At 46.3% G+C, this 17,544-nt stretch overlaps 1 protein-coding gene across 2 annotated transcripts in view; it reads left to right on the plus strand.

Annotated features, from left to right (window-relative positions):
* The window catches only part of RNPC3 (RNA binding region (RNP1, RRM) containing 3), a 119,879-nt gene extending 104,074 nt beyond the window's left edge, over positions 1–15,805 (plus strand). The window contains exons 14-15 of one of the 2 annotated variants that reach the window (XM_075322199.1): positions 8,446–8,513; positions 15,698–15,805. In XM_075322199.1, the coding sequence (XP_075178314.1) occupies positions 8,446–8,505 (60 nt within the window). In that variant the 3' untranslated portion in view covers positions 8,506–8,513; positions 15,698–15,805. Of the gene's footprint in view, positions 1–8,445; positions 8,514–12,398; positions 15,195–15,697 lie in introns of those variants that run through there. The other variant, XM_075322200.1, reaches the window with a different exon arrangement.
* The last annotated feature ends 1,739 nt before the right edge of the window (positions 15,806–17,544 follow it).

Below are 17,544 nucleotides of genomic sequence, written 5' to 3' on the forward strand. Positions count from 1 at the left end.
TATATATATATATATATATGTATGTGTGTGTGTGTGTGTGTGTGTGTGTATATATATATATATATATATATATATATATATATATATATATATATATATATATATATATATATATATATATATAATATATAATATATACCGTATTTTTCGCTTTATAAGACGCACCCCAAACTTAGATATAAAAAAAGGTAAAAAAAAGAAAAATGGGGTCCGTCTTATAATCCGGTGTTCTCTTACCGGAGGTGGCCAGCAGTGGTGGTGAAGCGGGGTCACAGGAGGCAGAGGTTGTGCTGGCAGGTCAGTGGCAGCGGGGTCCGTGGTGGCAGGTGGCGTCCGGGGTGGCAGGAGCCGGGAGACCCGTGGTGGTGGTGGTGGCGGCAGCAGCAGCAGCGACGGCGGGTGAGTCATGCAGCAGGCCGGTGCAGTGAGTGTCCCAGTATCCGCGGTCCCGGTTCAAATAATGGCGCCTGCGCAGATGGCGCTCTCATCCAAGGGCTCCATCTGTGCACGCGCTGGGTAACTTGCTGCACAGCCGCCCGCACAGGCACCCAACCGCCGCCTGCACCCAGCCGCCGCCCGCACCCGGCCACTGCCCGCACACAGCACTAGAGTTGAGCGCGGTTCGAGGTTCTCCAGTTCTAGGCTCGAGTGATTTTGGGGCCTGTTCTAGATCGAACTAGAACTCGAGCTTTTTTCAAAAGCTCGATAGTTCTAGAAACGTTCGAGAACGGTTCTTGCAGCAAAAAACCAGCTAATTCCTAGCTTGGTTTCCGCTGTAATAGTGGAAGTCACTCTGTGAATCACACTATTATGACATTTCAGTGTATACTGTGCGTGAACAGCGCCTTCAGATCACTGCTGTTTCTATAATGGCGATCGCCATTTTTTTTTTTTTTTCCTTGTCTTCCTTCCCTAAGCGCGCGCGTCTTGTGGGGCGGGCCAGCATGTCAGCCAATCCCAGACACACACACAGCTAAGTGGACTTTTAGCCAGAGAAGCAACGGCATGTGTGATAGGATGTCCATGTCACATGTCCCTGCATTATAAAACCGGACATTTTCCTCCAGGACGCCATTATCTCTTCTGCGTCTTTGGTGTCAGACATCACTGTCGCAGCTCCGTCCTTTGTCCTATCGCTGATACAGCTGTATGCGCTCCATACACAGCGATGGACAGCTTAGGGAGAGCACTTTCTAGCAGTCCTTTTAAGGGCTCAAACCGGCAGGGTAAGAGCCATAGGTGGCAGGTCCTGAAAACAGCGACAGCGTCTGTGTAGCCAAGGTCAGGGATTTCCTCCCTGCATTTCCCTATTAGGAGGGAATAGAAAGGCAGGCTTCCATTCCTCTACCCAGAGCCCCACAATCCTGGCACTGTACCCTCCTGTCCTCTGCACACTCCAACTCATTATAACTAAGCCATTATACTAGCAAACAGTCAGTGTACCTAGTGGCATCCTAAACGTGGCTATTGGACTTTTGTGTAGTCACAGTAGTGCAAAGATATTTGCAGCACGTCTGCCTGCATTGCACACTCCAACTTTTTATAACTAAGCCATTATACTAGCAAACAGTCAGTGTACCTAGTGGCATACAAGAAGTGGCTGTTGTACTCCATTAGTGCCCCACTGGTGCCAAGCTATTTCTAGCACCTGTGCAGGACACCCTCATGCACATTTTGCTACGCTAATGTTATAGCAAACTCATGGAATTCATTGCTGCATTTGATAATTCGGAGGGATAGAAAGTCAGGCTTCCTTTAGCTTTTCCTTCTGTTCCTAGACAGCATCTCCAAGAGCAATTTCCCCTCCACGTCTAAGTGTGGAGAGGCAGCTAGTGCGCATGCGTGTGCCGATTTACCCCAGCTGCAGCCTAATTACAGTGTTTCGCCTAGTGAGTATGCTCAGCCTGACTGTGCCATTCCTGACGCTAAGTCTTCATTTCGGGATACAGCGCATGCTCCCACACTAAGTGTGAAAAGCCTCTTTGCACAGGTGCTTGCATTCCGTGCCGGGTCTAAGTCCTGTTTTGTGCCTAGACACCATGCTAAAGCTGATAATCTTTTTTCAGAGACTGTATTTCATGCAACTGACCATGGTCAGGCACTTACTGCATCAGAAACTAGGTCCGGTAATGAACTCTTTGGCCCTGCCCCTGATGTGGGGGTCCCATATAGACCACAGGGCATCAGGTGTCCTCCCAAATGGCTTGCAGAGGCCCACCCCTATGACTTGTCACCGCATTATTGATGGTCAGACGATGACTGGTGAGGTGTTTGGGTCATGGCAGCCATGAGGTCATCATTGAAGTTGCGTTTCCAAATAGGACGCTAGTTATGCCACTCATGACGTGTCACTCTACTTTTGTCTCCAGGAGGTGCATTGTGGTTCACCCTGGTTTGGGGCGGACCCAGGTTATAAAAGGGGCTGGAGCCAACAAGGAGGTGCGCAGTCTTCTATTATGCTCCGAAAGAGCACACCTCCATGTGTTGAACCCATTGCGGCTTTAGGCCAGAGGTAGGCAAGGATAGGGTGTTGATGCAGGCCACCACCACAGTTGGTAACGCAGAACGGTTAAGACCAGCTCCTGTCCTACCAGTCCTGCTTGTGCAGCCCAGTGGCATTAACAGGCCTGCTGCTGCTGATGCGCCTGCTGTCCACAGGTGTGGCCCCAATGCACACGGTCAGCGTACTGAATGGCCCCTGTGTTGTTAACAGGGAGTTCCTGGGCTGGGTGGGCATGTGGACCCTGTGACGCTAACAGGGCTCCCAGTCTCCAGATCCGAATGGCGTCTAACTCGGTTCAGGCTACTATTATTTTCATAGCCACACAGCTCTGTATCCTCCACCAAACCTTCCAGTTGCCAACCTCTCCTTTTCCAACTGTGAGCACGGTGGACACTGACTGCTGATGGGGATATATACCTTTCTCTTTCTTTTCTTATTAATTTTCGTTATATAGCGGTAACATAGTATATACCACTTTATCCAAATCTGCCAGTCCCACTGTAACAGATGGTGTTTCTTCAGCAAATGTTACTGTTGCTTAACCACCAAATCCACGGACCAAAACTTTTTCCCCTTTCCAACACACCTGTTCCCCTTTCCACCAGCATCTGTCCTTTTTCAACTCATTTTGGTATATGACCAAAAGTGCAACTCTGCAGGGACACCGTACTCAACGCCATCTCAGCACAGCAGCCAGCCCTCGGTCCCTCAGATGTGGACAAGTAAAAGACCATTTCCTCCTATCCATGACAAAGCGTTGAGATTCACTCTGCAGCACTGGTGTTTAGTGGAAAAGCAGATCTAAGATTGCGTACCACATTCTGCAGATACTCCTGTATACGTGCGTCCATTTCTATGGCAGGAATTATTTTGCCAAATTTTGTCTTGTACCGGGGATCTAACAGTGTGGCAACCCAGTATTCTGGATTACTTTGAATTCGTACAATCCGAGGGTCATGTTGTAGGTAGTGCAGCAAGAAGGCGCTCATGTGTCTTGTGCATCCAGGAGGACCAAGTCCTTGGTGTGTTGGTGGCAGAGACGTGAGAATCGTGCCTCCTTCCTCTGCCCTCTCCCCACAACCTCGCACAACCGAAATGTGAGCAAGCTGTCACTCATCTGCTGAGTCTTCCATGCCCATCGCCAGTTCGTCCTCCATTTCTTCATGGGCTCCTGCACCTTCCTTAACACTTTTTGCTGATACTATGTGCCCTTGTTAATCCCTCTCCCTCACCATGACTGCCGCATAGGTGCCGCTGACCATCTGGACCTCGTAGATCTTGTTATCCCTTCCGCATATGACTCCTCCTGTACTTCCTCCCCTTCCTCTTGTCCCAACACCTGACTCCGAATAATAATTACAGTGTGCTCCATCCTGTAGATGACCAGAATTGTCACGCTGAGAATGGCATCGCCAGTGCTAAACATCTTCGTCGACATTTGTAAACTGTGTAGAAGGGTGCATAGGTCCTTGATCTGACACCACTCCAGCAGCGTGATCTGCACCACCTCTGGATCAAGTTATCCCAGGCTATATATCATACCGTATTTCAGCAGGGCTCTGCGGTGCTGCCACACACGCTGCAACATGTGCAGATTCCAATTCCTGCGTGTCGGAACATCGCATTTCTGGCGTTTAACTGCCAGACCCTAAGACTTCCGGAGTGATGAAAGTTGTTGAGCTGCTGTGTTCGCACGATGGAAGTGAGCACAAAGCGAGCGTGCCCGCTGCACAAGGCCATGTAGGCCGGGATGGTGTTTTAAAAATTGCTGGAGAATTAGGTTCAACACGTGAGCCATACAAGGCACGTGTGTCACATTGCCCTGACGATGGCCCGCAGCCAGGTTTGCATCATTGCCGCACACGGCTGTTAAGTCACCAACAGAGTCCGCTCCGTCAATTTGTACTCCGGTCGCCAGGTGACAACGTGTTCCTTTCATGAATAGTGCTGATGATGGGAGAGGAGTCGATGCCAGCGGCGCAGGTGGACGCAGGTTATGCTCACCCACTGGGCTGCATTACCTTGACAGATGCAGAATCTCTGGCTGAATGTAGCTGGTGGGTATCTCACAGATGAAATACCATCATTCAGCTACAACCAATGGGAAGACACCACACCCTTTTTTATGCCCATCCTGTCTGCAGACCACTGCCAGACATAGCTATGACCTCTGGTTACTTTTACCCCCAGTTCAGTTTTATGATTTTGTGTGCTTGTTACCTGACTACTTTTCCTGCTTGCTGTTTATGTACCTTGTTGGCCGATCCGCATTTCACCTCTGCTTGTTTTCTGATTAAGTCCTGGCCATCCCATTCTGTTCCTGTTCCTCAATTAATGTTTTGACCCTGCCTGACTACTATTCTCTGGAACTGCAGCCTTCCACAGGTATTAATCACCTTGGGCCCTGTGCAATTCCTAATCCCTGTATAGGGGTTAAAGGGTTTCAGGGTTCTAGGTGTCCTGTTTGGTGAGTGGCTTCCCTCTAGCCTATCATTTACAGCCCATCTGAGTGTGTGGATCAAGCAAGGCGTTACACCGTGCTCTCTGCAGAAGGCCATGTGGGCCAGGATAGTGCTTTAAAAATTGCTGGACAACCAGGTTCAACACGTGAACCACACAAGGCACGTGTGTCACATTGTCACAGCGAAGGGCCGCACCCATGTTTGCATCATTGTCGCACCCGGCTTTCCCTGGCTGCTGGTTGAGTGGAGACAACCATTGATGAAACTCGGTCTCCAGAGCTAACCGTCCACAACTTCTCAGCGGTGTGACTCACATTTCCCATACATTTCAAAGTAAAACTTTGACCGCCTGATGGCATTGAGCTCTGCTGCCAGCATAGTAAGGAGGTGTGTGGTTGTCCTTGTGCGCAGTTACAAGGAAGGGTGGCCTGACCACACAGTGTTTGCGCCAAGGTGGAGGACCCACACGAGGTTGACGAGGCAGAAGCAGTGTATTAACTTCTACATACAGAAGAAGGATTGAAACAACTCGTGGGGACGGCAAGACTTGTACAGCAGACCCTTCTCCATCTCTCCCCACAGTAACCCATTGCCCAGTCAGCGACATGTAACGCCCCCGTCCATGCTTACTGGGCCAATTATCTGTGGTGAAAAGCACCCTGTCACACAGAGTTTCTCAAGGAATCAGTGATGTTTAGTGCAACATGCTGGTGTAGCGCGTGCACGCCTTTGTTGCAGAAGGAGTGGCGCCTGGGCATCGGCTCTTGGGGCACTGCGATGGGCATAAGGTCTCGAAAATCCTCGGTTGGAAAGGCAGCATTTTGGTAGCCAACAGTTTCCAGATGCTGAAAGTCAACCTCTAAGCCATGTCATGCCCTTCTAAAAGCATGTAAAACACAGCGCGGGGACTCCAACCACAGTCTCCCTCGTTTCCACTAACTGGGCCACACACCCCCCACTTGACTGGCATCGGTTGAGCCCCCTTTTGAAAAAGAAAAAGATGCTTTGCATGAAGCACTCTCAAAAATACGCGTGCCTTTCCCATCCCCTGGCTGACGCAGGGGAAGAAAAGTCCTCTGAGAGCCATGATTTGTTCATTTTGGTTCTTTTAGAAACACAGCGAGGGGACTCCAACCACAGTCTCCCTCGTTGCCACTAACTGTGCCACACACACCCCACTTGACTGGCATCGGTTGAGCCCCCTTTTGAAAAAGAAAAAGATGCTTTGCATGAAGCACTCTCAAAAATACGCGTGCCTTTCCCATCCCCTGGCTGACCCAGGGGAAGAAAAGTCCTCTGAGAGCCATGATTTGTTCATTTTGGTTCTTTTAGAAACACAGCGAGGGGACTCCAACCACAGTCTCCCTCGTTGCCACTAACTGTGCCACACACACCCCACTTGACTGGCATCGGTTGAGCCCCCTTTTGAAAAAGAAAAAGATGCTTTGCATGAAGCACTCTCAAAAATACGCGTGCCTTTCCCATCCCCTGGCTGACCCAGGGGAAGAAAAGTCCTCTGAGAGCCATGATTTGTTCATTTTGGTTCTTTTAGAAACACAGCGAGGGGACTCCAACCACAGTCTCCCTCGTTGCCACTAACTGTGCCACACACACCCCACTTGACTGGCATCGGTAGAGCCCCCTTTTGAAAAAGAAAAAGATGCTTTGCATGAAGCACTCTCAAAAATACGCGTGCCTTTCCCGTCCCCTGGCTGACCCAGGGGAAGAAAAGTCCTCTGAGAGCCATGTCCACATTGTCAGTGGACAGACACGTGTGCTTATCTGCCAGCAGACCCCCAGCAGCACTGAAGACAGGTTCCGAGAGAACGCTGGCTGCAGGACACGACAAGATCCCCAAGGCGTACGTGGCAATCTCAGGCAATTTATCCAGATTGGAAGCCTAAAATGAGCAGGGCTCAAGTTGCAAAGTAATGGCATCGATGTTTCCTTGCATATACTCATATATCTGTGTGTCCTCCTCTTTTTCCTTGTCCAGCTGTTTTGTTTTCGCATGAGTATATGTCCTTGTCTCTTTCCCATGTGTTGTGAGTTGTTTGTCACCTTTTGGACACCTTTGAGGGTGTTTTCTAGGTGTTTTTCTGTGTTTGTGATTGCCTGCCATTGTTTCCTATGCAGTTCGAGTTCGGTTCGTCGAACGTTCGACGAGCCGAACTCGAACGGGACCTCCGTTCGGCGAACCGACCTCGAGCCGAACCGGGACCGGTTCGCTCATCTCTACACAGCACCCGGCCGCCGCCCGCACACAGCACCCGGCCGCCAGCCGCACGCAGCCACGGGTACCTAGCTGCCACCGCACGCAAGCACAGGTCCCCGGCCACTTGCACGCAGCCACAGGCACCCGGCCGCCCGATCACCGCACAGACATGACCCCCAGGTACCGCTATATTCGCTTTATAAGACGCACCTCCCATTTTCCACTCAAATTTTTGGGAGGAAAAGTGCGTCTTATAAAGCGAAAAATACGGTGTGTGTGTGTGTGTGTGTGTATATAATATATTCGTCTTATAAAGCGAAAAATACGGTGTGTGTGTGTGTATATAATATATATATATATATATATGTATATAATATGTTTCCAAGCAATACATTTTGAAATTTTGTGTTTTCTGAAAATGTCAAATGGTCAAAATAACAAAACAATGCATTGCTTTCAGACCTCAAATAATGCAAAGTAAACAAGTTCATAATCATTTAGAAATAATAATGTTTTACCTCAGGAAGAGTTCAGAAATCAATATTTGTGGAATAACCATGATTTTTAATCACAGCTTTCATGTATCTTGGCTGCTTTCCACCAGTCTTTCACACTGCTTTTGGGTGACCTTATGCCACTCCTGGTGCAAAAATGTAAGCAGTTCTTCTTTGTTTGATGGCTTGTGACTATCCATCTTACTCTTGATTATATTCCAGAGGTTTTCAATGGGGTTCCGGTCTAGAGACTGGGCTGGCCATGACAGAATTTTGATGTGGTGGTCCTTCATCAACAAGCTCTGCTAGTTCTTTGAATGCTGAGTTCTGTAAAATCCCTCCCATTGCACGGACTGTTTTTTGCCTATGCACAGTGCACACAGACAGCTAACAATTGGTGGTGGGGTGAGGTTATACAGAGCTACTGACAATCTCCTGCTGGTTAAAACAGTTATTTTATCAAAACTACAGCAAGCAATCCAGTAAGTGGCACATCGCTGGGTTCATGGTCTCTGTCTCTACAATATGCTCCTGTCAAATTAGGTGGTAAAAACCTGGTGAGAGATTATTTTATGTAACGAACGGCGTAGAACAACTATGCAGAATGTGCTTTACTTTCATTTCTCCCATACAGGTTCTGTACTCTGCTGGATAGGCGTAGCTGGCTTTCAGCAGTTACATACATTCATGTTTACATTTAGTCTTAAATGCCAAACTGGTCTGTATATATGAATCACTTTTGCATCATTGTTTACCTTAAGTCCACACCAGCAATTTGCTCGATCGGCTCGTCCAAAGCCTAAAGCCGTTAAAACACCGACCAGGAGATAGTGGTCAAGGTAAGTTATACAAGCCTGCGTGCACCTGGCCGATCACAACTTTTCAGGGACACTTAAAATAGGGAAGGTTTCTTTTAGATAGGACTGATTTTTATAATGGAACAATTCTCAATTGTGAGAAGTGAAGAATTTCATCGCAATCCCCCCCTCCCCTCCCCCCCCCCCCCAAAAAAAAAGAACAATTACTTAAAGTAAATTTTCCTCCGTTTAATTTAATAAGCCATTCAGATTAAAATATGGTTGATGGCTTTGGTACCAATCTTTTCAGTTGGGACACGACATTTCAGAATGGAGTTTCCAACTGAAATGCTTTAAAGGGGTATTCTCATTATTACTTATGGCCAAACAAGAGGGTAAGTCTTAACCCCTTCACGACCGGCCGATTTTTCGCTTTCCGGTTTTTTTTTCACCATTCTTTTTCTAAGAGACATAATTTTTTTATTTTTCAGTCAATATGGTCATGTGAGGGCTTATTTTTTGCGGAACGAGCTGTACTTTTCAATGAAACCATAGGTTTTACCATATAGTGTACTAGAAAATGGCAAAAAAAATTCCAAATGCAGAAAAATTGCAAAAAAAGTGTGATAGCACTATTGTTTTTGAGATATATTATTCACTGTGTTCATTGTATGGTAAAACCGATGTGTTGGTGTGATGCCTCAGGTCAGTGCGAGTTCGTAGACACCAAACATGTATAGGTTTACTTTTATATAAGGGGTTAAAAAAAATTCGGACGTTTGTCTGAAAAAAGTGGCACACGTTTTACGCCATATTCCGTGACCCATAGGGTTCTCATTTTTCGGGATCTGAGGCTCAGTGATGGCTTATTTTTTGTGACTCGAGCTGACGTTTTTAACGGTACCATTTTTGCGCAGATGCTACGTTTTGATCGCTTGTTATTGCATTTTGCGCAAAAGTTGTGGCGACAAAAAAACGTCATTTTGGCGTTTGGAATTTTTTTGCCGCTACGCTGTTTACTGATCAGATTAATTGATTTTATATTTTGATAGATCGGGCGATACCAAATGTGTGTATATTTTTTATTTTTTTAACCCTTTAATTTTCAATGGGGCGAAAGGGGGGTGATTTGAACTTTTATGGTTTTTGGGGTTTTTTTTTTAATTTTTTAAAACTTTTTTTAACTTTTTTTTTTTTTTTATTTTACTAGTCCCCCTAGGGGGCTATTGCGATCAGCAATCCGATCGCTCTGCACTATCTGCTGATCACAGCTACACAGCTGTAAACAGCAGATACGTGCACTTTCTGCTTCCCTGGCCTACGTGGAAAGCGAAAGTGAAAGTAGTTCATCTCTAGCACAGGAGTCATCACATGACCCTGTGCTACCATGACAACCATCGGAAGTCACGTGATCATGTCACGTGACTTCCGGTATCGGGCGGTAAGTAAAACTTTACCGTGATCGCGTTTTATAATGGCGCTGTCACATATTGACAGCGCCATTACAGGGGTTAAACGGAACGAGCAGATAACGATTCTGCTCATGCCTAGCAGGCACACATCTCAGCTGTGAAAATCAGCTGAGATGTGTGCCGATCGCAGCATGCTGCTGCCAGGAGACCGCGGGCAGTAACTTTATGACCGCTAGGAGGTAATTTTATGGCCCGCAGTCATTAAGGGGTTAACCTGTCCAGGCCAAAGGATCCAATGCGCTGACAGGATGCAGCAAAACCCCCTAATAAAGATGGAGGCAACACAGCTGCAAAACACTGATGGAGCAAACACCCACAAACTACCAGTGCATGGAGTGGTGATTGCTTAGTGATAAAATTGCACACAATTTTGGGTATTCCCATATCTAAGAGCCTAACATGAAGTAAAAGACGTGGCTGTATTAGAAGAACTATACTACATTTCTAATTGGAGGTATTTGATAATATTATTATTACACCTACTACATATTGGAATAGGATTTTGCAGGTGGGAATACCCCTTTTAGTTTCCTCAGCATCAAACACTCCCAGTTGTCTTTGGGGCCTGACATTTGAATGCCTATAAGTTACATAAGGAAGCATTAGTACACTTACAAAGGGGTGACAGTGCTACATTTCATTTATTAGTATACGTGTTTCTGGACTGAAAACATCCAAGGAATAATAATAAGCTGTTGGCTGTAAACACCGGTTACTAAACTTTGATCCTTTAATGAATTAGAATTGTCCTTTCATACACTAGGGACAGAAGTATTGGACATACCAGTTATGGTTATCCTGGACTTCCATATTTATGGCCTATCCTAAGGATAGATTATCAATATAGTAAGGGTGCGACACCTCTCACCTCCACCGATCAGCTGCTTCTCGGTAGCACTCAGATGTGCTCAGTTGCAGCTCAGAACTAAACACCTGTAAACTATATAGTAACCATTGACGGGTACGGCACATCTGTCCCATATTACTTCATATTGGGGCAGATATACCATGTAAAGTGCTATGGAATTAATAGCGCTATATAAATGAATAAATTATTATATACCTTACCTAGTCGTTGTCACTGTACAGTTGACAGTGGTGCTATGCAGCTCCAGCACTAACCACATTCGGCCAACAATGGGAACAATTGATGGGTGGGGTTGCCAGGTGTCAGATCAGATATTCATAATCAACGTCATCAATTTAAAAATCCTGGGTAATCCCTTCAATCATTGAATTCAAATTTTTCGTTCTGTCCCATTGCCAAGCTGTATGAAAGCCATCCCCTTGCAGTTTGCCTTTTCAAACTTTTTTGAAAGAATAAGTCGTACAAAAGAGCTCACTGAATTTGAGCCTGGCTCCCAAATAGGAGGGAAGAAATTTCATGAAGTGACTTGTCACAGTGATGGCATCCTAAGTATTCCATGGCCAACTGTGAGTGGTATTATTGAGAAGTGGAAGCGTGTAGGAACTACAGCAACTCAACTGCAAGGTGAGATCATATTAACTTACAGAGCAGGATCACCCAAGTGCTGGACCACATTATACATAAGTATAAAAAGCATAGTACCAAACCTTCTCTGGCATTAACGATAGCGCAAGAGCTTCATAGCATAGGCTTCAATGGTTGAGCAGCTCCGCACAAGCCTTACAATACTAGGCACAATGCTGAGCATAGGATGGAATGATGTGAAGCAGTCACCATTGCACTCTGGAGCAGTGCAAAGTGAAGAATCGCGCATCTATCCGCTAGTCTGACAACCAAGACTGCATTGTACCAACTTCAAAGTTAAGGTTAGGAGGGTAATGCTTTGGGGTTGTTTTTCTGGGGTTGCCCTAGACCTAAACCCTAGGTTCCTGAGAAGGAAAATTTTAATGCTTCAGCATACAAGACATTTTCGACAATTGTAGTTTCCATCTTTGTGGGAACAGTTTTGGGGAAGGACCTTTTCTGTTCCTCTATGCCCCATTACAAAAAAGCGCAATATCCATGAAGGCATGGTTGGGAGAGTAACTTAACTGGCCGCACAGAGCCCTGACCACAAGATCATTGAACATCATGAAACTATCTAGAATGGAGACGGAGCCAGACCCCCTCCCAACAGCCGTGTCTGAACTCATAAATGCCCTTATGGATGAGACTACAAAAATTCCCACAGGTGACTCCAGAGTCTTGTAGAAAGCCTTCCCATGGAGTGGACGCTGTATCTTGCCGCAGTGGGGGCACAAACGCTATATTAATGTCTGCAGACCCAGAATGGGAGGTCTTAAGCTCCTGTAGGAATAATGTGTAGGTGTCCCACCACTTATGTATATAGTGTGTGGCTAATATTCTACAGCTACTACAGTAGTAAGTTTCCAGCTACGGCGGCCATGATCCTTTACAGTATGTGATGTCTTTTATCAAGAGCACAATCCCACGCACTGAAAACAGTTGCTATTCTTCTCCTTAAAGATGGCCGTGCAACTGCTGCTTGATATGAACAAAAAAATGTATCCTTTCCTGTTGTATCCTTTTGACCCAGTTAATTTATTAAGCCCCACATGAACAGATGCCAAGTCCAGGGCTGTATCTTGGCTCCAATGCATTTCTGGTCATTTTGTGGTACTAAACTCTGTTGAGTGATTGTACATTAGTCGTGCAGATTACATTTGGTTTTTCAGGATATAATAATAATTCCACAAAGCAGGGAATGTGATAAAATGACAACTTGTTCTCTCCTTGAAAATCCATCCCTGATCATGTCAGTGGTCCAGAGTGTATTTAACTGCAGTGATAGAACTCCATTAAAGCGCATGTGACCCTTGCAGCCAATTGCTGTGCCCACTTTGACTCCTGTATGTACTGCACAAGACCCCTGATTAACCATTGATTGGCTGCAGCGGTCAGTTGCACTTGGTTGGCACATCATCAAAATAGGAGAGCTGACAAAGACCAGTCGGATTTACCTGGTGAGTATAATTTATTTTATGACAGTCTCTGCTTTCTGACGTAGTTTAAAATATCTTGGATAACGCTATGAAGTTTCAGATATAGGGTTAATCTGTAAGTTCGTGGTATTAGAAAGTGCATGGCTACCGGGAGACAATGAATTTTATTCAGTGATAAGGCCCTGAGTGGTGACTGAAAGCACGCTCCGGGACTTTGACTGACAGCCGGCTCCTCACTGATGCACTGTCAGTCGGGGCCGGTTACAGAGGCCTCTCAGTGCTATAGGCAGTGACTAGCTGCGCTGTCACTACAAGTGGAAGATGAAATTTGGGGCTAACCCTGTATCTGCAGGCTAATGGCATTATCCGACCTGGCAAAATGTTTGTTTTGTTTCTGTTAAGTTGTGGGTTTTTTTGTTTGTTTGTTTTGTTTACCCCCCCTCCTCCTTCTATCTATAGAGAACTTCTAAGCTCTTCCAAAACAGAGTTACATGATCCACTGTCTGTCTTCACCCATCATTTACAGTATGGCATGTCTCTATGGGACCAAGTTTTCAAGATTGACAGATCTCCCATTCCTTGGACCTTCACTTATCATTGCTGCTTTTTTTTAGGGGATATACCATAGACATTTACTAGTGAGGAGCAAATCTTAAGAATTTTGAATGGAGCACTTTGCTCAAATTAGGCTAGAAAATTAAATTGCTGCATTACATTTATTCAGTGGGAACCAAATATGCCTTTAGTATGTGCTGTGGTTGCAAACCCAACAACATAAATGCAGCCCCTGTCAAGTCCTCTGAAATGTTCTCTCTGGCCTCCTCTTCACATCTTTACCATCTTCTTCATCCATCTTTACTTTATACAGGGTCTTCTAGCATCGAGTAGACCTGTGATGTCACAGTATGTATTTCCTGAGGCCTAGTCAGTGCGTCAGACGATTCAGGTAGTGGACCACTCAGGTCTACTAGATGCTAGTGAGAACTTGTTTCCCCCCCCCCCCCTCACTGCTTTATCAGTCTTTTTGCAGAGGGGAAAATTGAAGACTGAATTCGCAAAAAGTAAATCACTAAATATTCGGAAATGGGAGAATCAGATTTTTTATTTTTTGTAAAACTGGATTTCTTGACCTCCAAATTGAATTGCTCATCTCTACTGCCTACTTGTCAATGCCCACTATTGCTAGCTGTATAATAGCCACTTTTATTTTGACGTGATAAAACTGTATGGGATAGCTCAAACATGCCGTGCCGAGTTAGAATTCATGCGGTTAAGGATAACTTGCCTAACGCTGGAGGTCTGACCACAGTGACCTCCACTTGGTCTCTTTCTGATTGTAGCGGAGGCTGAGTGTATGCACCTTTGCTCCATTCATTGTTCTTGGAATCGCCAGGTTGAATCCCATTGAGAATAAATGTAGTGAAGCTGCAAATGCTAGATTTTCAGACAGGGGGCTTTTTTACAGGCAAACATTTGATGGGATCTAGTTACATATTCCGGTTCATGCCTTGTCTGACTGAAGCCTGGGACTGGTATAATTGTATTGATTCACAGACATTATACTGTAATGTAACATTTTTTTAAAAGGGGCTTGTCAATAGTTTCAAGCTGCTCGTACCAATGGGAGCATGAATCAGATACTGGCTGCACCATGACTGCTGGGTTTCAGAGACAAAGTTTGAGAAGCCTCCTGTGGATGTAGAGAGACCTGATTAGGCTGGTTTCACACTACGTTTATTTAACATCCGTCCTTAACGTTATTTTAGAGGAAATACGGATCCTGCTTTTACAGCAAATAACGTATGCAAACGCATCTGTTATTTTGCAGGATCCTGTCACTGGATGTTTAGGGGCGGGCATTGGAGTCGTGATTGGGAGTGAGGGGAGCTAGACTGGGAGCCGGCTTCTGACAGCTGCAGACACTGGTAACCAAGGTAAACATCGGCCTTGGATACCCGATATTTATCTTGGTTACGAGTGTCTGCAGCTGCTAGGAGCCGGGCTGCCTGCACACGTTACCAACGTAAACATCGGGTAACTAAGAGAAGTGGTTACCCGATATTTACCTTGGTTACGAGTGTCCGCAGCTCTCAGGTGGGAGAGAGAGAGGAAGGGGAGGAAGGGGGAAAGACATAGATAGAGAGAGAGAGGGTGAGGGAGGGAGGAGGAGAGAGAGACAGATCACGCGAGACTGGTTCTGGGCATGCTCAGTACTTTCTGGGCATGCTCAGTACAAAAGCAGGATCCTGTCTATCTGCACGCCAGCGTTCACCTGCGTTCGCGTGCTGTTTAGTCAGGATCCAGCAATTTGCAGTATTTGGACGCAGCTCAAAAACGCTACAAGTAGCGTTTTTGAAACATGTTAAAAAACTGCAAGTCGCTGGATCCTCACTATAACGCACACAAACGCAGGTGAACGCATGTTAACGCGAGTCCATTGCAAATGCATTGAAATGAAAACGCATTTGCACTGGATCCGCTTTTCCGCTAAAATAACGTTAAGGACGGATGTTAAATAAACGTAGTGTGAAACCAGCCTTAGTCTGATGACCTCGCCGGCCGCTTCTACCCACCATGCTCCAGTTGTCAGGTCTCTCATGTACACAGCCCCTTTCAACTAGTTATGTCTCTCACCCCACATCTGAGTTTTCAAACTGATTCCTCTGAAATGCTGCATTGAATAAACCATACATGCAGCCAGGCTCCGATTAATGCTGCTCATGGTTTGGGCGGCATGAATCCAATGACAGATTCTCAACATGTATTGGTTTTACAGGCCAGATACCAATCTACTGTTCACAATTAATCTCTCTCTTATTCCAGGTGACGTTTCTTGGGAATGGTGCAGGACATTGGACCAAGGATACAACAGTGAGAAATATTCTGCATTGTACATTTTTTTTCTTTTTTTTTTTTTGTTTTGTTTGTTTTATGGATTTAAATAAAAATAATTTTACAAAAAAGTGATGTTTTTTGTGTGGTGGTTGGTTAATTGTGCAATTTGTCGGGACCCTACTTATCCGTTATAGGTCAATAAATGGTTGTCGTAGAAAAAAGTATGGCTAAGCTCCACCGGTAATTAGGTGCTCTGGAGAAAAAATATGACTATAATATGAAGTAAACTCCGGCACTCAAAAAGGGGTTATTTCTTCAGCGCTCTATTGGGAGACCCAGACGATTGGGGTATAGCTACTGCCCTCTGGAGGCCACACAAAGCACTACATTAAAAGTGCAAGGCCCCTCCCCCTCTGGCTATACCCCCCCGTGGTATCACGGGTTCTCCAGTTTTAGCTTTGTGTGCGAAGGAGGTCAGACATTCCATGCATAGCTCCACAGATTTTAGTCAGCAGTAGCTGCTGACTGTTTCGGAGGGGCTCAGTCTCTGGGCACGGCGAGGCCTCTGTCCTCAGGTCCCCCTTACTTGGAATGTATCCAGCCCACAGGGGGGTCCCCGGCTTCACAGGCCGAGGATTATGACTCAGATGATGGCCCCAGCCACCCTAAGCGAGCTCGCTGGGAAAGACCCTCGACGTCTTCACACTGCTCAGGGTCTCAGCACAATCAGTCTCCCTGTGATGTGTCTGATGAGAGTGATCAGGAATCCACTCCTGGAACCCCTCTCAACCTGGATACCCCGGATGGGGATGCCATGGTAAACGACCTTATCTCAGCCATCAATAGGATGTTGGATATTTCTCCCCCAGCCCCTTCAGCAGAAGAGGCGGCTGCGGAGCAGGAGAAGTTTCGTTTCCTTTATCCCAAGCGTAAATTGAGTGCTTTGTTAGATCACTCTGACTTCAGAGAATCAATCCAGAAGCACGACGCTCACCCAGAAAGGCGTTTCTCTAAACGATCTAAAGATACGCGTTTCCCTTTCCCCCCTGAGGTGGTCAAGCGCTGGACACAGTGTCCAAAGGTAGACCCCCCGATTTCCAAACTTGCAGCTAGATCCATAGTTGCAGTGGAGGATGGCGCTTCACTTAAAGATGCCAATGACAGACAGATGGACCTTTGGTTAAAATCTGTCTATGAAGCTATCGGCGCGTCGTTTGCTCCGGCATTCGCAGCCGTATGGGCACTCCAGGCTATTTCAGCTGGCTTAGCAAAAGTGGATGCTATCATGCATCCAGCAGTGCCGCAAGTGGCGCACCTTACCACGCAGATGTCGGCGTTTGCGTCTTACGCTATCAATGCGGTCCTAGAATCTACCAGTCGCACCTCAATGGCGTCCGCCAATTCGGTAGTTTTGCGCAGAGCCTTGTGGTTAAAGGACTGGAAAGCAGATGCTGGTTCCAAAAAATGTTTAACCAGTTTGCCTTTGTCTAGAGATAGACTGTTTGGCGAGCCATTGGTTGACATCATTAAGCAGTCCAAGGGTAAAGACTCCTCTTTACCACAACCCAGAACATCCAAACCTCAGCAGAAAAAGTGGCAGCAGAGGTTTCAGTCCTTTCGAGGTTCGGGCAAGACACCATTTACCTCGTCCAAAGGGACTCAGAGGACGCAAAGAAACTCAGATTCGTGGCGGACTCACACACGCCCCAAGAAAGCAAATGGAGGTACCGCTTCCAAAGCGGCTACCTCATGACTTCCAGCCCCCCCCCTCCGCATCGCCGGTCGGGGGCAGGCTCTCCCGCTTTTCCGGCATTTGGATGTCACAGGTCAAAGAC

The sequence above is a fragment of the Anomaloglossus baeobatrachus genome, chromosome 8, assembly GCF_048569485.1.
Source record: "Anomaloglossus baeobatrachus isolate aAnoBae1 chromosome 8, aAnoBae1.hap1, whole genome shotgun sequence".
NCBI lineage: Eukaryota > Metazoa > Chordata > Amphibia > Anura > Aromobatidae > Anomaloglossus > Anomaloglossus baeobatrachus.